At 42.7% G+C, this 20,077-nt stretch overlaps 2 protein-coding genes across 2 annotated transcripts in view; both read left to right on the top strand.

The window, feature by feature from the left end:
- The first annotated feature begins 4,786 nt into the window (after positions 1-4,786).
- slc25a10a (solute carrier family 25 member 10a) lies at positions 4,787-12,892 on the top strand. Its single transcript, XM_072674575.1, has 11 exons — positions 4,787-5,136; positions 6,416-6,535; positions 7,229-7,343; positions 7,958-8,006; positions 8,092-8,133; positions 9,126-9,169; positions 9,411-9,481; positions 9,569-9,661; positions 10,766-10,843; positions 11,922-11,978; positions 12,224-12,892. Exons 1-11 carry the CDS (start codon positions 5,032-5,034, stop codon positions 12,329-12,331), a joined length of 882 nt encoding a protein of 293 aa, XP_072530676.1. The 5' UTR covers positions 4,787-5,031; the 3' UTR covers positions 12,332-12,892.
- A 2,065-nt stretch (positions 12,893-14,957) lies between these two features.
- The window catches only part of gcgra (glucagon receptor a), a 122,878-nt gene continuing 117,758 nt past the window's right edge, over positions 14,958-20,077 (top strand). The window contains exon 1 of the mRNA XM_072675231.1: positions 14,958-15,020. The gene's annotated coding sequence lies outside the window, so the exon portion shown is untranslated. The remainder of the gene's footprint in view (positions 15,021-20,077) is intronic.

The raw sequence follows: 20,077 nt of genomic DNA, 5'->3' as shown, positions 1-20,077 counted from the left end.
TTCCAGGCAAGTTATTGTGGCAAAGCTGCCTAAAAATGATGAATAATGTAGTCTAATAATAATAAACAAACCATTTACTCAAAATAGTGTGAACAATAAACTTTATTAAAAGACAGAGCAAGAAGAAATGTTAATTAAAAATAAATACACATTTATAAATGTTTTCAGTCAATATTCATTCATTTTGTTAAAAGAAGTCCATATTTATGACAATAAATGATGCTTTTGCTGTTCCAAACCTGGCTATATCGCCCTCAAGTGGTCAACACACACATGTAATTTAATGGACTACACTGCTGTGAGTGTACTTGGATAAAGGCCCAGACTGACATCCGCTAGAGCAAACTACAAATACATGATGAAGGGAATTTCATGTACTTTTCACAGTTCATAATGCTTCAGTGATTATAATGTGAAGTGAAATATAGCCATTTATTTACCATCCAAAATAAGCAGTACACCTACATACCATATTTCTTGTGAGTTTCATATGTAATGTTAAAAACAGTGAAATAGTGGTAAATATATTTGATGTATTTCCCACTACAATGCCCAGTGTTTTGCCGGGGCTTCAGCATGAACGGCCTTAAAAGAAGGTTTTAGGCCAAATTAAAATTATACTATTTAGTGTAGTAATCACTTCAAATGTCCAAATATTGGTCAGTTCACAACCACTGTGAACAAAACTGAATTTTGCACCAAACCTCTCTGAATTAGTTTGTTTATATCTTAATAATTTACTGATATTACTTATATAATTATATATTCACTTTACTTATACTTATATATTCACATATATTTTTTCCTCTACACATTTTACAAATCCCTCCAGAAAACTACAGCGGGATAAAACAAATATGAGCAAACTCATCTAAAAACAAAGGCTGTCTAGCAGATCCAATACAGTATCTACTTTCTTACAATGACATTTTACAAGCTTGAGGATTTACACCCTTTAAATATACACAGAATATTTCACATACACCTCATACACAGCCGGTTATTTACCTGTTCTAGTTTCACTAATAAGGTTAGGATCCAGGGTTAGGATTTTGTCAAAATTTCCCTCCCTAGTATTTTGCATTTTCCACTAATAACTGAAGCACCTTTCCAAAAGAAAAGAATCATGAATCAAGTTAAAACTTCATTCCAATCAAGTCCCTCATAGCATCTTCAACCTCCGGCCAGAAAAACACTGCAATAAACATCCCCCAAAAATATTGCTGCGGTCCAATGAAAACCATGCATCTCCATTTCTGTCCGTTTTTATTTTTCTCCTTGGTTTGAACCCTGTAGCTGCTTCTGTGTACTGTGCAAATAATTCTGAATGAACTGACCAGTAGAAATGCTCTAAATTACCTACATTGACTTCCATTCAAAATGAAGACCATTTTTACCTTCTCTTGTAAAGTCACAATTTTGGAGATACATGTTTTTCATTGGACAACGACAATATGAACATGGGGGGCCATTCATCTGAGTACTGCACTGTCCCCGACGGCTTCCTTTATGCACCAGAGCTCTTCTTTTGGGAGTGTAAAAACAAACAAAACTAACCTAACATTTCTAATTAAATTCTCTTAATAATTATCTTAATGTGATGTAGAGACTGTCCATCTACAGACGAAATCCCAGTCTTCATCCGGGATTGATGGGTCACTTTCCATATGTATAAGAGTATCTTTTAGTTATTTGGAAGCTCCTGGAACCCTTCAGTTTGTAGACATTAATAAAAGCCCAAATTAAATTATATTTAGGTATACGGGTGCCATTTGGCTATTTGTTGAAATAATTTCTGTAGTAATCTTACTTAGCTAACTAAAAAACCTTCAGCCAGATGGGTGGAGGATTCAGACCCACCACCTGTAACCACTGTACAGTAGGCCAGGGTTATTATACCTTATACTGGGGCGCACACAGAAATTAGTGGGGCACAGCTGTACCCTCTGCTTGCCTAATGATATCACTAGTTAATAATAGTAATGATAATAATAGCATAATATTAGTTATTATTATAATATTATGATATTATTGATATTACTGCCTCTCACATGCATGGAATATTTCCTTTGTAGCAAAAAAAAAAAAAAAAAAAAAAAAAAAATGTTAAATTGTGATTTTGTTTTTGCATTTTAAGTTGTTTCAGCTAGTTAAAACGGGCATTATAAATTATTTAAACATTTTTTTAGGTAAGTCTAGTCATCAGTGCCCCTTTTAGCAGCTAGCATAAATAAAGCCTATGCTAACGTAACTGAAGCCTATGCTAGTTTAATAAGCTAATGCATTTGCTTCAGTGGTCTAATATGTATTTATTAGTATAATATGATAGTATTATATTATATTAATATAATAAACTTAAACATTTATAAACGTCTATTACTTCCGGAAGGTGTTAGCTGCGCACGCGTTTGCTAAGACGCTGGGGCATTATGGGAAATGTAGTGCCTGTAGAGAATTAGCGTGGTGTCTTGTAGTTCTGCTCAGCAATCCAGGTAAAATGGACTTTTTAACGCCGTTATTTTAGTGGGGCACAGCGACACTGTACTAGGGCACGTCCTCCAGTAAACTGGGACTACTGACACCCCTGCAGGAGGCTGTTACTCCCTTTTTGTCCACTCCAAAACCTCAATATAAAATCCTGATGGAATCAATTCCACTTTAAGTAGCATGAATCAACCCTTCCCCTAAGGCTGAGACCAAACTTGACCTTTCTTACAGCAATCTGGCATCTCTGCATAGAGCTGAGAGGCAGGTCACGTCAGGACACGGCTGACTGCCTGCGGTATCTACAGCCGGACTGCCACCCCACTCGTGTAGAGGTGGTGGTGGTGGTGATACCTCTGAGACGTTGGTGCCCTTGATAAACTGTTGTTTACATGAATGTTGGTTTTTTGGTACATCGTGACTCATTCAGTTTGACTCATTGCCCAGAGTTGTACGGTCACACTATGGCAGCCCTTCATGTGAATTTAGAAACCATTGACCTGTGACCTACTGTGTGTGCAGGCCAAGTTGGTCCTGTGCATGTGTGTGTGTGTGTATATGTGTGTGTGTCAGCTGTGCACAGTCCACACAGTCGCTTCACAGCCCTGATAACGATGGTAATGACACGTACGGTCATATTTTGTCACTGCTGGTCCATTCACAACTTCTGCTGAGGTCAGGAATAGCTGGCTACTACACGTAGACCCAGGCCGAGCTTCCACCCGGAAACCGGCCGAGGACAGCTCTTGGCACTGAGCAGAGCTGAAGGTATCAGCTGGAGACATTCATACCCACCACCCTGCTCGCCCCCGTAAAATAAATAAAACAAGCCTGGTGGATATCTAAGGACTGTTGTGGCTTGATTTATACCACTGACCACAGGCCACCTGGGATTGTTAAGGAGCCCATTTACGATGGGCTAATGTAGCCAAAAGAGCCCTTAGCATGGAAGAGGCTGTGGACAGGGTGGCAGTCCATCGCATGGTTGTACCAAAAACAACCCCCGTGAACCAAGATGCAGGCCCTCAGCAGTGGGGTACCTCGGCAGTGTTGTACCTCGGGCCATTGTGAGCGGCAGGCTAGCTTGCGATGTCTGGCCGGGCGTAGCAACTGGCTGGTGCTTGGCTTGTATGGCCTAGCGGCAGCTTCTAGCCTTTCCAGCCTCACTTCATATTCTTCAATATGAGCCATTGTGTTTAGCACCGAAAGGCTTTCTCAAAAGGGGTTGGGTTTATGCCAATTTTGGGGGGCGTCATTAAAATGAGTAAAGACGGTTATATAAAACTGAAAAATGTCAAAGGTAATTTTTCTTATTATTCAACTAGACAGTGACAATATGTAAATGAGCTCTGTTTTGACTGGCTGCCTCATTAAAAATAAGTTTTAGCTGAAACACTGTTTATAACTTCAGTGGAATGAGTGGGCGGAGCTAAACTGCTGCAGGCTGCAGTCATGAAAACACTGAATCCAAGATTGGTTATTAATTGGCAAAACAAAAATCCAATAACAAAAAAAACTCATATCTCCAAAATGTCGACTTCACAAGAGGAGGAAGCACCTTCCTTACTTTCAATGTTTTGATTTTAATTTCATTCATTTTAGAGCATGACGGCTCCACCAGAGCTCTTCTTTTGGGAGTGTAAAAAAAACTAGTCTAACTTTTCTAATTAAATTCTCGTAATAATTATCTGTGATGTAGAGACTGTCCATCTACAGACGAAATCCCAGTCTTTCCTCTGGGATTAATGGATCATGTATGTATTGGGAAGCTCCTGTATCTTTGAAACCAGACTCCTGGAACTCCTTTGTAGACATTAATAAAAGCCCAAATTAAATTATATTTAGGTATACGGGTGCCTTTTGGCTATTTGTTGAAATCATTTCTGTAGTAATCTTACTTACTAACTAACTAAAAAAACCTTCAGCCGGATGGGTGGAGGATTCAGACCCACCACCTGTAACCACTGTACAGTAGGCCAGGGGCATTCCTTGTACTGGTGCGCACACAGAAATTAGAGGGGCACAGCTGTACCCTCTGCTTGTCTATTAATATCACTAGTTAATAATTCTATATTATTATTTCTATTTCTACTGGTCCATTGATTATGAGCTTTACTTCTACTTACTACCCACCCCTGTTTGAAGAACCCTTTTCAACAAGCACATAGAGGACCCTCGAAGATCCTGACTACCCCTCCCACCCCTCCCACCCCTGTCTCCCCTAAGCCACAATGTCTCTGGCTATCTGATCCCTTTGGCACGTGTGCGCCACTTGAAGTCTCAGCAGCAGCTGTAGCGGTTCCTCCACACGAGGAGCCCAGCACAGGGTCCTTCCTCCACAGACTGACCTCTGAGACTGCGGCCATCGTAGTGCGGTGGAAACAGTGTTGGATTAGAAACGCAGGAGGAGGAGGAGGAGGAAGGGGGGAAGGATTAGGTGGGGACTTGAGGCGCGTGCCTGCATGGCTGAGGCCGAGGCCTGTGCTGAGGGAAAAGAGCAGAGGACATTCAGCCTGAGGGGGGAGCAGACAGGCTCTCAGGGGACAAATGGGCTTTGAAGTCATGACCGAGAAGCGGATCTCTCGCTGGTACTTCGGTGGTCTTGCTTCGTGTGCCGCCGCCTGCTGCACCCACCCTCTGGACCTGATAAAGGTAGCTAGCTAGAGTTGATGGAAAGGGACTTAGCTGCAGAGACCTGCACTGCCTGCACGCTCGCTGGTAGTTTTGCGTAACAGGCCTCTGTGAATAGCGAGGATGAGCGTACACTTGAACTCGCTGTCTGAGTCTGGTGGCTGTGGAAGGTTTGTATTAGGCAGTGGATGAAGGGTCTATTCTCATAAGGTCATTAAGAAGGAGGAAGTTATACTGGGGTCAATTTTCTTTAAAGCTATAAACGCTGAGACGCGCAGATCAACCCAGCAGTGTGACCAAGGGACCGTCTGGAAAGTGCGCATCAGTGAATGAGCGTAAAATCTGTCAAATTTGTGGACACCCCTTCTAATAAATGCATTCAGCTACTATAAGCTGCATCCACTGCTGACACTTGTCTAATCCCTGAAGAGAAGTGCTGCCAGTAGAATAGTAGACTTTCTGGAGCTGAGAAACATCAGCCTATTGGCACAATACCCTAATATTAGCCAGGTGTGGAGTCGTACAGGGGTAGAAAGCCCCTCTTGACAGTATTGAGCTGTGGAGCAGTGGAGGAACTGTGTTCTCTGGAATGATGGATGGTGGTGCTCCATCCAGTACTTTGCTGAATGCAGTCAAATCCTCACAGCAGAGCACCTCCAAAATCTAGTAGCAAGCCTTCTTCTGGACAGTAGAGACAGTCACTCCAACAATAGTGGACAATGAGCAGATGTCCAGATACTTTTGTCCATATAGTGTGTTGACATTTCTAGGAGCAGTGCCTAATAAGCTGTTTTTTTATTATTGTTGAATTATTTGTTTAAATAAAATAAGAAAAAACACAAATTAACTACATAATATACATAATATTTAAACAAAATATTATAATATATATTTTTTGTTATCAAAATAGTGTTGGATTAGGGAAGATATCATAATTTCTCAAAATATTCAAGTCATTCAAATTCAAAGTCATGGAGGAACCATAGTGGTATTCATCATTTCAGATTACATAAAAAACACTGTATTAATAAGATGATGATTAAGATGTTTTTCTGAATTTTGATGTCATACTGTAGGACATGTTTACATTGCAGTTCTGTATAATCTACATAAACAGTGTTTCTATTGGTCCATTTATCATGGAATTGTGGCACAGCTGTAGTTTGCTTAGATGCAGCTCTTTTACTGTTAGTGACTTTATGTCAAGCTCTGAGGATCTCAGATCAGTCATGGCTCAGTTTGAAATATCTTGCTGAGTTTGTCCCACTGGGTGTCTGAAAGCCTCTCTCTCCTTCTGTAGGTTCATTTGCAGACTCAGCAGGAGGTAAAGATGAGGATGATGGGCATGGCTCTGCGAGTGGTGCGAAGCGACGGCGTGCTTGCTCTCTACAGCGGCCTCAGCGCCTCCATGTGCCGACAGGTTAGCTCCCTACTGAGTGAACGCTACGTCTTTGAGGTGTAAGAGTGGGTCTGGAAATTTTACAGGCACTTTGGGTGATGATTGATTGGGTGGCTTGAGTCAGCTTCAGAAAGGACCGTGAGGAACTTGAGTAAGTGACTCAAAACAGACCAAACTTTGTAGAATTCATGTCTGGTTTGGTCTCAGAACTTTGAGTCCTGAGGGTGATGAGGGTTGGATCAGGCTCTGACAAAGTTCTCAGGCTGTATTTAGGTTCAGACCAAGGTTCCAGGTCTGGGGTAAAGCTGTAACTGAGATTCTGTAGGTCACTAACTGGTCTACACTGTTGGTTTCCTGTCCTGCCACTGTCTGCACATGGTCACCCACCAGGCAGGACTACCTTAAGCTTAGAACTGGTCCTGGAGATCTACCACCCTGGAGGGTTCAGATCCCAACACACCCAGATCTACCATTCAGGTGCTTAACTCGGCAGGGTGATGGATCACCAGGGCCAGGACTGTTTTATCTAAATATTCTGTGGCACTGGGCTGTATGGCACTGGGTTCCACTGTGTGGTTTCTCACAGGGCTCCATCATCTTACCCATCTGGTATCTAAGTTAAACATGCTTATGGTTTTAAAATGAATCAGCAGGTCAGTGTGGACCCTCACTGTGGTCTTTTATTGAGGGCTATGTTCTGTCTTGGTTCTCCAGCTGACGTACTCGATGACCCGTTTTGCCATTTATGAGACGGTGAGAGACATGGTGGCAGAAAGGAACCACGGACCCATGCCCTTTTACCAGAAAGTCTTACTGGCTTCGTTTGGAGGTAAACACCCTGAGGAACTGCACAGCACGAAGCTCCTATACATAACAATTTGGGGGCAATGCCATTGTTAAGGTCATAACATTTTACATTTACATTCATGGCATTTAGCTGATGCTCTTATCCAGAGCAACTTACAAGGTTACTAGTATTACAGAGGTAATCCCCCCCCCCCGCCCCCATATGGTGTAAAAGCTCACTGGCAGGTAGTGGGGTTATCTGTTGCGCTACACCAACCACTAACCAAAGTGATAGCCTGTAGTTATCTTTTATTATTGCACACTATGTCCAAATGTTTGTGGACACCCCTTCTAATGAATGCACTCAGCTACTTTAAGTACACAGTACTTTAAACACACACAGCTTGTCTAATCCCATAGAGCAGCGCTGCCAATAGAATATGACTCTCTGGAGTAGATATACATGAACCTATTGGCACCATGCCTAATGCCAGGTGCAAATGCACACACACTCCCGGCTTGTATAGTCCCTGTAGAAAAGTACTGCCAATAGAATAGGACACATTATTACATTGGTTTTTGTGCTAGGGTGTGATGTCTCCCCAGTCCCAGTAATTACTCTAATAGCACTATATATGTCTAACTCTGTACCCGCAGGGCTCATAGGGGGCTTCATCGGGACTCCTGCAGACATGGTGAACGTTAGGTGGGATGATTCTTTGTCTTGTTCTTCTTCAACGTATGATTTCTGAATCTGTCTGCTCTGTAAACGTTAGTTGTTCCTCTTGCAGAATGCAGAATGATGTGAAGCTGCCACCAGAGCTCAGAAGAAAGTATGTATGAGTCAAAAACATCAGCGTGAAAATATTTTTAAATCAGTGGTGCCCTTGTTTAATCCTGTGGTTTAATCTGTTAGTTTAATTCTGAATGGCAACAAATACTAGCATAGTTTAAAGCTTGTCGTGCTATCAGATGTGACTCCTTTCTTACCTGTTCATAAAAGTCAGATACAAATTGGCCAATATAAGGTGCTAAATTATCCGATGGGACTAACATTGACCAATGCGATTCTGCTGCTAACTGAACCAGCTGTGTGCTACTGGTGTAGCCAATCGCACAACTCAGTTGAGTTTGGATCAGAGCCCATCAATCAATCAAGCCATAAATTAAGAGAATGCGAGTAAGTGTAGGACACATGCTTGGTGTTAATGTGAAAGTCTATACAGGTGAAAGGTGAGTCATATGCAGAGCTATGCGGTTGGGTGTGAATGAGTCAGTGCAAGGATTCAGAGCAGGACAGCATTGCAGTGGGCAGCAGGGTAGTGAATAGTGAAGTCTTAGTCCGAGGTTCTGAGTCTGAGGTTCTGAGTACTCCTTTTTACTCTCAGCCCGTATGCATATGAGACTCACACTCCTCACACTCATATAGCTCTGCTCTCCGCTCACACAGCAGAGTGATGGTGCTGCAAATGCGTTGGTTCTCGTGGCTTAGTGTTTACAGACTGCACCGTTTCTCCACACGCTTCGTTCCTGTGACCATCAGCAGCTCAGTCAGAGCTTTCACTTTTTTCAGCTCTGCGTCCAGACTGATTATTACTGTATGAGTAACAGCAGCAGCAGCAGCAGTAGAACTGAATTCAACACTGTTATGGTTAAACCTGGGCAATTAATCCATGGTTCACATGCATCCCGAACCACAATCGTGGACAATCGTACAGATCATGGGTTGTCCGTGATCCGTTACACCACTACTGTGTTCAATCAGTGCAATGCTGTGGCTACCCACTGGTTTACATGTTCTCTGAGCATCTTGTCTGTGTTGCAGTTATGCCCACGCTCTAGATGGAGTCCTCCGTGTCTGGCGAGAAGGTCAGTGTGTAAAAAATCGATATAATTAAGGTGGAATGTGACCAGTGACTTCATCCATTCAGCAATTTAATTGAATACCGTTCTGTCCCACTTTCACTTCAGCAAAATGATCTACAGTGATGCTCAAGGAAGCTTCTTCCAGCTGTCGATGTGCTTATTGAAAATGTATTAAACTGATCCAATAAGTCCAGTCTTGCTCCACAGCTGTGTCTTTTTTTTTCTTTTTCTTTTCCTCTTTCAGAAGGAATAAGGAAACTATTCTCTGGAGCTTCAATGGCATCCAGCAGAGGGGCTCTGGTCAGTGTAGGGCAGGTATGGTCAATACCTGAACGTTTACTCAAATTGTACAATCTTTACAGACATCAAAGTCACTTTCGAACCTGTGGTTCTTCTGTCTAGCTCTCTTGCTATGACCAAGCCAAGCAGCTCGTGCTGGGGACTGGTGTCCTGACTGACAATATTGCTACCCACTTCATCGCCAGCCTTATTGCGGTGAGTCAGCCCTGTCCTACACTTGTTATCTCTTCATCTTCTCTGCCAGACACCTTCGAGAGGTCTTCGAAATGATCCGTTTTGAGTAGATGAACAGCAGAATGAAGCCCTCTTCAAGCTTATGGAATTAATCTCAGTACAGATGGAAAAGTTATGCAAATAATGTATGGCTTTGGGAGACGAGACTTCACTTAAGGTTTTCTGTCCTGTCCCACCCCTAATGATCTTCTACCAGAAGAGAGACACTGAAAAAGCTAGTAAGCTGGGCAGTGAGGGTCCTCAGTGATCTTGATTGCTAATGAAATGGTACATTGTGTGTGTGTGTGTATGTATGTATGTATATGTGTGTGTATATATATATATATATATATATATATATATATATATATATATATATATATATTCAGTAAAAATGGGTAAAATCCAGTGTAGGAATGACCTCTAATTCTTTTTGATAATTCTGTCAATTGTTTTATTGACTTTTCTTTATTAATTATGATGTATTTCCAAACCAAATAGTATTGTGGACATAATTGGAAATAGTACTCCATAGACCTGCCTGACTCAGTTTTTTTAAGATATCTCGGGGAGTAGTCTTTATTGCTGCTTGCCATCGGCAGCAAGAGTCAGAGTCAGCACAACTGGCCTTGCTCTTTCAGGGGTGGGTTGATGGCACTTCCTCCCCACATCACTCCTGGTGTGATGTTGGTCAGTGCAGGCATCTGTTAGCTGTTGTTTCGGAGCTTGAGAGCCGTTGATTGGAACCTTGAAAGACAATACTCTATTCATTATACCTGGAATGGATCAGGACATCCTTTGTAATTGGTTGACTGTTCTGGGCTGTTGTTTAATATAGCAACACGTTTATAAACATGGTTTTATTATCAGTGCTTAATGGGCCAAACAATATATCGGTCAGACCCTAGTATGTGTGTTATATAGTTCAACAGTGATAATGCTGGGGTGAATAACACTCTCTTATTGGTTGTAATTCCCTAATGGACATATTTCAGTCTGGATTATATGTGCTTATTTGGGGAAATTGCTAAAATACATCACAGAACATTTTGCTTAAAAGCTCTTTTCTTTCTCTTGCTCCACCAGGGAGGCTGTGCTACTATCCTCTGCCAGCCGATGGATGTGGTGAAGACCCGGCTTATGAACTCTAAGGGAGAGTACCGGGTATGGAAATTTGTGACTTTCTTCGGTATATGTCCAAATGTTTGTGGACACCCCTTTAAATAAATGCACTCAGCTACTTTACGTGGCACCCATTACTGATACAGCTTGTCCAGTCCCCTAGAGAAATACTGCCAATAGAATAGGACTCTCTGGAGTAGATAAACATGAACCTATTGGCACCATGCCTAATGCCAGGAGTGGGCTAGAGGGGTATAAAGTCCCCAGCATTAGGCTGTGGAGCAGTGTTCTCTGGAATGGTCAAATTATTTGTGAAATCTTTGCCCGCTTTGACCGCTGCGCCAGTTGACAGACGCTTGTGCCGGCCAACATCACTCAAGATCGATGTCCAGTTGTGCTCTCTCTGTCTCCGGCCACTGATGGCAAAGCTTGGGATTTAAACTCACAACTCCTGGTCCATAGTGGTGGCACTATAGACCGCAGAGCCACTCTATTCTAATTTGTTTCTAGTATATTTCTATCTTAAAATTATCATAAAACAATGCACCAGGCAACATATTCATATTGGCCCCTTCTTATATCATGAAACATTTCAGATGTTAGGTTCCTACCAGCACTGTGGACTATTTTGACCCTTAAGTTTCTCTCGAATGGCGCATTTGACTTTAGACCACATTTTGAATGACTTTGTTTACTTAAAAAAATCATTTTTAACTTTCCATGGCATTCCCATTCCCAAGACATTCCCATTGAAGATTCCCCCAAAACTGTACAGTCGAATAGAACAGCACTAGTGACAATTGGCTTCTGGCTGCTCATAGCATGATTCTACCCATTGGGCCTCATTTTCTTTTTCCAACCCACTTATGCAGTTTTTTTTTTTTTTGAGATTCTGACATTCACCAGTGTTTTCTTTTTTGGGGATTTGTTTAATTTAGAAGGACAGTGGGATCCATCATCATAAGAGCAGAGCTGTGAACAACTCTGTGCTTTAAAAACACACCATGACTTTTTTTCAGGACTTTTCTCAAGAAAATAATTAAGAAAATTCTGGAATGTGAATGAGGCCCATTGTTTTGACGTGTGTGGATTCATATGACGCTGTTGTTTTCCGTCCTAGGGGGTGATGCATTGTCTGACGGATACAGCCACACTTGGGCCTCAAGCTTTCTACAAGGTGAAAAGCCATTTCCACGTTTCAGAGTAGCCCGCCGCACCTTCTCAAAGTGTTTATTGGGCCAGGCAGCTCCTCTGTGCCCATCTCTTGCTCTGTATGACCCCTCCGATGTGGAATGGTCTGTCCATCTATCACAGATTAAATCATGCCTGTACTGCTGCAGTGTTTGAGAAGAAATAACAGTGTTGTATTTTATTGACTTTCTAAGTTTGCTGTTCACCACTCTTTCTTCTCAACCTCTGCAGGGCCTTGTTCCAGCCGGGATTCGTCTGATCCCACACACTGTGCTCACTTTCATCTTTCTGGAGCAGCTGCGTTTGTACTTCGGCATCAGAGTGATCACTTCGACGTGAGCGGAAGGAACGGACATCGTACACCTCTTGTTTTCCTTGCGTGGAGTGAATCTCAGTGTTAAGGCCTCAGGAGCAGCATCCCAGATTTGGGATTCTCGTAAAAAGCCACGTTGTCTGCCGAGAAAACGTAGCGATCAAGGCTAAGCGAGAGACTCTTAGCCTCGTCTGCTGTAGCAGAGTGTTGTACTGAACTGTGCCACTATGAGCAGTGCCAGCGTTGAGCTGCCTTTTGTCTCTGTATTTTCCGTATCCAGAGTCTTTCTATCAAATCTGCCATAGCTGTAATCTATAATGGTTGATTACTGTGGTCAGTAAGCTCTCTGTGTTTAGGAAAGCACAGAAAACCTTGTTTTTTCATGTTTTTTTATTTCACACTTCAGTCATTGGGCAGCTGCCTCTGCTTCTATTAGAAGTGTGTTTTGAGCGATTTTCTTTTTTGGTCAGTTTTTAAAGGTTTTCGGAGTGCTTTTACAGTACTGCACTGTAAATTCTATCTTGGTACCTCCTTGTTTTCATTGTTTTTCTCCACTGAACCTCATTTAACAGTCCAAAGACATTATATAAAGCTATCTGATGATCTAATAAGCTCTGTCTCCAGATTGTATCTTCTAACAAACAAAGCGAGCGCTGTAAAACAGTGCACAGCTCTAGTAAAAAGCATGTTTACATCTCTATATAGCTTTTCTTTTGCCTAGTGATGTCATGCCTTCTTATGCAACCATATAATAATAGCCATCATCCCTCTGGCCCCAGTGCTGCAATTCCAAAAGATCCAGATTAGCCAGCAGATGGCAGTGCTGCACCGTGCAGTAGTGGGAGTGTCTAGAAATGGCTCCTTGATCCATAGTCTGCAATCTTATTCAAGCACTGGGCAAGAGGGTGGAGAAGATTGGCCCCAGTGTTCCAGCCTTTGAGGGAAAAGGCCCTCTTTGGCTGCTTCAAGGCTTGGTTGATTACTGTCATTGCTGGGTGAGTTGAGTCAGGTGTTGTTGCTCTTTGGTCAGAACAATGCGGCCATGCTGGTTCTTTGTGCGTAATCTTGACGCCCACTTGGTTACAGTGTTCACACCTGTAGGAATTGTCCTTTGTTCCGTGTGAGTGAAGTGCTTGTGGCTGCATGCCTTGTTCTGGCGTTGCACCTGTTTTATAGCATCCACTATATCAGCTATCTCTGCTCTGAAGTAGGATATAGGCACAAGCCTTTTTGTGTTTCTGATTATTGGGAATAAATGTTACTTTAACTTGCTTTAAGACATTAGGAAAAAAATGGGGATTCAAATAAAATGTTTTCATACTGCAACCATTAATATACAGTAGTACAAGGGGAGGTATAGGGGGGGGGGCAATATTTTCATACTGCAACCATTAATGTACAGTAGTACAGGGGGAGATATGGGGGGAGCAAATATTTTCATACTGCTACCATTAATATACATTAGTACGGGATGGGGGCGGGGAATATTTTCATACTCCTACCATTAATATACAGTAGTACAGGGAGGGGGGGGACGACAATATTTTTTATACTGCTACCATTAATATACAGCAGTACGGGGGGGGGGGGGGATATTTTCATACTGCTACCATTAATATACATTAGTACGGGATGGGGCGGGGAATATTTTCATACTCCTACCATTAATATACAGTAGTACGGGATGGGGCGGGGAATATTTTCATACTCCTACCATTAATATACAGCAGTACGGGGGGGGGGGCAAATATTTTCATACTCCTACCATTAATATACAGTAGTACGGGGGGAGGTATGGGGGGAGCAAATATTTTTATACTCCTACCATTAATATACAGTAGTACGGGGGGCAAGTATTTTCATACTCCTACCATTAATATAAAGTAGGGGGGGGGTTCATACTGCCACCATTAATATACAGTAGTACGGGGAGGCAATATTTTTCTACTGCTACCATTTATATACAGTAGTACAGGGGGAGGTACAGGGGGAGTACGGGATGGGGACGGGGAATATTTTCATACTGCCACCATTAATATACAGTAGTGAAATGTAAACAGCTTTCTTCACCCTTCAACTTTATTCCCCAGCTTTGGTCTGCCTCCCATACACACAGATCAACAACAGTGTTTTGACTGCGTTCCTCTGAGTCCCATTGAAATGTCTCCACCCCCAACATCAGATCTTCATCCAGCAGCATGTTCCCACCACTTTCTCACGCCGTATGAAGCTGTGAAAAGGTAAGATCACGCGCTTAATGTGACGTTCACCCTCACTGTTGTCTTCATCACGGCCAGAACTGCGTTAACTGAATTATCACCCTCCTGCTTCACAAAAGCAAAGGCTGCGTCTTGTGAGGCCTGAGGCCATGGAAATCTATTTCAAACACTATGAGGCTTCCCTCCTCCTCCACATACAAAAACACAACCACTTTAGGCCAGAGTTAGTCAGCTTCGTTATCCGACTCGACGTTTGTTGTCTTGGAATAATAAAGCCCTGCTTTATGTGATATGTGTGTAATGATTATAACAATCAAAAACAGGAGTAGAAATGCAGAGCGGTTTACCTTATATGCATCTTTCTTCCTGCAGGGTCAGCATTATCACGTACTGACCGCACCAGATAAGCTGTTCTTGTTCGCCTCCATTTCAGTGCAGTTATCGCAAGGATCCATCTGCAGCTGGATTTGTGGTTTAGCGAGCAAATGAGCTGGAGGTAAGGGAACACCAGCTAGTTGGGAGGGATGTATGCGAGGTTCATCTTCATAGCTTCAAACTTAATGGCTTCTCAACTTTCAATGGAAGTCAATGTAAAAAGGGTTTATTCCAGGGAATTCTGGAGCATTTCTGTTGCTCCATTTATTATGAAATTACTCAACAGCTGATTTTGGATCAAACACCACAGCACTCTTCTTACTGTCTAAACAGCCGTGTTCAGAACAGCCAGTTCCTTTAAATACTAATGAGCCACTGTTTTCTCCCTGTTTTTGCACTACCTAGCTTAACGTTTACTTCACCTTGAGTTCACCTTTCGCCCCAAGGGATTCTCAATACAAAGTACTCTAAGTTCAGACTAGTGCACTTGGTAGTACTGACTCACGGGTACACAAACCCCCAGTAATTTTGCAATTGGAACAGCAGCATCGTGCGTGATGCATTCTGGGATATTTGGCTATGCCAAGCCCACAAAAGTGAAACAGGGGCAGAACAAGAACACATTCGGGCGTTTGGGCCGGACTTGGCTAGATGAAGCTGATGACATTTCACAACAACACAGGAACACAAGTTCAGACAAGAACGCAGATTTGAAAATCGCCCTCTTTCTCTAGAAAAGGTTGTGGGTGGAGCTACTCGGGGGTGGAGCTACTCGGGGGTGGGGCTACTCGGGCGGGGGAATAATTGTCGTTTATAATTGTCACAATTGGGCAGGTGTGTTTTATTGCACAATATGTGGGTTGTTAGGCAATTAGAGTTAAGTCGTGCCTAGAACCTAGAAATTTGCCATTGGTCCTGTGCCAAATACAAGCGATCAGGAATCTACAGAGATCATAAATTCAGCTACATCCAGGCGGTGTCAGGAACCAGGCTGCTAAAAGAGCGGCTGAGGAAGGGTGGAGGAGAAACGGAATCCATTCAACAGGGGTGTGTAATAAATGTAATCTCCATTAAAGTCACTGGGAAACTCAGCATTGTGAATATGACTATAAACACAAAAACAGGATGATTCATTTTTTGATTCTCATTAAAATACTTTAAAGGGGGGGGCACTAGACTGGGAGGGACCCTCAAGTGCTGTTTGTCTCAACACTAGAGAAAATATAAACAGAAAGGAGAAAAAAACCTACAAAACGCAACACCATGACAACAACCGTGACCTCTGGTAGGAAAGCTTTCGCTGGACTGAAGTACGGCCAGCGTGGTCCAGCCCTGCTCTCAGGAAGCTCCATTAAGAATGTCGGCTTCTGCCCTGTAGAGGCCGGCAATAAACAATAATTAGGCCAGTGTGGTTTCCATGCTGCTGCGGCTGCGTTCTACAGGTTAAAAGTGCAAGCCTGTTCTAGCTGTGCATCAGAGCTGGGCTTGATTGATGGCACAAGAGATGATATCGATTTCCAGAAGCTATGGTGCACACTGACCGTCAGGGGGTGGTACATGTAAAGGTAGTTATAGTACAGGACATGCCATTTGATTTGGGCAAGAATCAAGTCCGCTTAGGCCTTCTCCTGATTCGTCATTCATGCAATTGTCTAATCAGCAAGTAATCAGCAATCCGCATCCTCCATTATGAGGGTGGTTTGAGCGCAACAGTCTCTAGAGTTGTTCAGATGGAACAAAGAAAACATGTCCAGTAAGCAGCAGATCTGCAGAGGATCTCCAAGCATCTCCAAACGACCAACACCACCACATCCAACCTTATGGCTGAACAGCAGACGACCACGTTGGGTTCCACTTCGGTCTGCCAAGAACAGAAAGCTAAGGCTGCAGTGCTGAGGCACAGGGTCACCAGAACTGGACATCTGAAGCCTGAAGAAACCTAGTCTGGTCTGATGTATCTCAATTTCTGCTGAGGCCCACAGCTAGTAGGGTCAGAATTTGGTACCAACAGCTTTAGCCTTGGACCCAGCCGGCCTTGTGTCAACAGTCCAGGCCGATGGAGATGGTGTAACGGTGTGTGGAGTGCTTTCTAGGCACCATTAATACTAATCAGCCATGGCTTGAATACCACGGCCTGTTTGAGTATTCTTGCTGACCATGTGCATCCCTTCATGACAGTTTACCATCTTCTAATGGCTAGATCCAGCATGATGGTGATGCACCCAAGTCCCATCTCAAACGGGTTTCATGAACATGAAACGATGATGACGAGTTCTGTGTTCTTTAAGGGATCTTCAGGGGATAGATTCAGAGCATGAACGTTCTCCTGAAAAATCTGGAACGTGGAAAATCACGTCAACATGGACTGGAATGTCCAAGAGGAATGATTCCTACATCTTGTGGAATGCAAGACAAGAAGGATTGAGGCTGTTCTGAGAGGCTCAGACCCAGTATTGGTGTAGTGTTTCTAATGGAGTGCTTGGTTAGCTTAGAGGCGTAGTAGTGGCATTGCTGGGGATTCGCTGGTCTGCGTTTCCTCTAAAGTGAGTTTTCCTGAAAAAAAAACAACAACCTCAAAACGTCTGCCTAATGGGAACCTCATGGATGAACAAGCAACAAAGCTCTGCTGAATGACTAGATTTGACATAAATTGGACTCAGCAACTTTCAGCTGAGCCACATCAGTCTTTGTTTTTTTTTTTTTAACAAGCATCCAGTAGACACGAGCGAGCTGGGAACGGAAAAGGCAGACCGAGTAAAGCCTGTGAGCTACATTCAGAACGGGATGCAGGCAGATTCACTGTTCACGTTTCTCACCCTCACCTGGACTGCTCTCTCTAATGAAACACTTCAAACAGAGCTCTGCCACGGCTAACAGTGATTTATGGTGAGGATTAGTGAAGGTCTAACTGGAGACTGGTTAGCGTGATTGATTTCTGTGGGGTTAACTGGCCCCCAGCTGATTGCTTTGCCATTTTTGGGTAAAGTATTTCTTTCGCCTTCCTTTAAATCCTTTCCAGAGGTGTATCCAGTCCTACTGGTGTTCTGCTAATGGTGGGTGTTTGAGAAATAAGGCTGATGAGGGATGAAGTGACCTCCTCATGCTGACATACTGTAGTATGGGTGGGTTCTTCCAGAGGCATTTCCTGACTGCTTGTTGTACTGGGGCATACTCAGCATTTAGAAGGGCTCAGATGTACCCCTCTGCTTGCCTAATAATATTACTAGTTAATAATAATCATTAAATTAATATTAATAATTATAATAATTTCCTTTGTCTTTGCATGATCAGTTCATGTTAAAATCTGTAGTTGTGCACGCTGCTCATTTCGCAAGCCTGTGTTATTAATGCCCCTTTTACTAACTTAGCCAGCATAAGAAAGCCTATGCTAAGCTAACGTAACTGTAGGCTTTGCTAGTTTAATGCATGTCTTTGCTGTAGCTTGTCTGTTTCATGGCTGACTTTCTTTTAAATATTGCCAATTATGGGAAGTGTAGTGCCTGTTGCAAATTTATGTGGCGTGTCCTGTAGTTCTGCTCAGCAATCCAGGTTAAAATGGACTTTTAAGGGCCGTGATTTGAGTAAGTTGGGCCTAAGGACGCCCTGGATGCTGGAAGTGGGTTTTCAGCAGGTTTCCAGCATCTTTAAGACACGTCCTTGTGTTTTATTCCATTCTCACCACTATAATGATGATGCTAATAATAATATTAATAATAATAACTGCAGTAAAAAAGTAATAGTGCACATGTTAATAATAATTCATGTATATTTATTTATTATATTGTATTTATAAAGGGCAAAACAACTCCAAAATATCAATGCTAATTCAAAGGTATAAAGGTAAGTCACTACATGGACTATATGGACAAAAGTACTCATTCACTGTTGCTTCTACTGTCTCTGCTGTCCAGGGAAGAAGGCTTTCTACTAGAGTTTGAACCATTGCTGTGAGCATTCAACAACAAGAGCATTAGTGAGGTCAGGATGTTGAATGATCCACCCTACCTCATCCCAAAAGCATTGGCTGGAGCACCATCCATCACTCCAGAGAGCACAGTTAGTTCTACTGCTCCACAGCTCAATGCCGGAGGGCTTTAAACCCCTCTAGTCCATGCCTGTCATTAGGCAGCATGGTACCAATAGGCTCATGTTTATCTGTTCCAGCGAGTCTTATTCTATTGGAAGTACTTCTCTACAGGGACTGTGGACAAGCTGTGTGTGTGTGTGTGTGTGAAATAAGTGCAACGTAAAGTAGCTGAAGGCATTCATTAGAAGTCCACAAACTTTTGGACACAGTATGAATAAATAGAAGATTTCCAATTTATCACAAACAAAACTGGCACTATAGGCCATTAATTCAATAACACCGCAGTTCTGATTCCAGACCCATCATATTAAACTGTCATGTCCTCTTTGATGCTCGACTGAAACAATAAAAGCAATGAGTTTTACCCAAACAGAGCAAACGCCGCAGTGTCGTGGTTCCTCATGTCTGCACTGTTGTTTTGATGGATTGGTTTGAAATGTTAGCAGCCCCTGAAGGTTCCCTGCCAATCACACATCCTCGACCCATCAATTTCCTCTGCTCTCTCAGCCCATCTTCATCATCATCCTCCTCCTCCTCTTGTCCTGACTTATTTTCATGTCAGTCTGACATCTTCAGTGAACTTTCGTGTTGTTGAGATGTTTCCGTGTATATATTACATTCTGTTTATATATCACTTACTGATCTAACAGGCTTATTGATATTGTTTATCCGACCTTCATCATTGCTCAGTTTTTCTTGACTGGCTATTTTTGGAAGCAACCCTGCTGTGCCTGATTCACAGTGACGGGAACCACTAGGAACCACACAGAGAGTGGCCCGTTAAAGGCCACTGTAATATCCTACGCTAGGGAATCCCGATCCAGTTTAATCCCAATCCACCGTGTTTTAGAGCGCCATCTGGTGTCCTCAAGGCGCCGTCAACAGACACTATTTCCGTCTGCGGCAGTGCGGACATTCTCAGAAGGTAAATAAAAGAGTTTAGAGAACGTTTTTTACAGTTGAACAGGAAAACAGACCATAATTTCTTTGTAAAACCTTTATAAAAAAAAAAACTCTCACTGAAAAGCTCTGTTTTACCAGCGGGAGAACCGGAGAACAGCTCGCCTTTCTCTGTTTTGAAACCAGCACTG

Source organism: Salminus brasiliensis, chromosome 3, assembly GCF_030463535.1.
Source record: "Salminus brasiliensis chromosome 3, fSalBra1.hap2, whole genome shotgun sequence".
Taxonomy (NCBI): Eukaryota; Metazoa; Chordata; class Actinopteri; order Characiformes; family Bryconidae; genus Salminus; species Salminus brasiliensis.
This window is presented reverse-complemented; position numbering and strand designations above follow the sequence as displayed.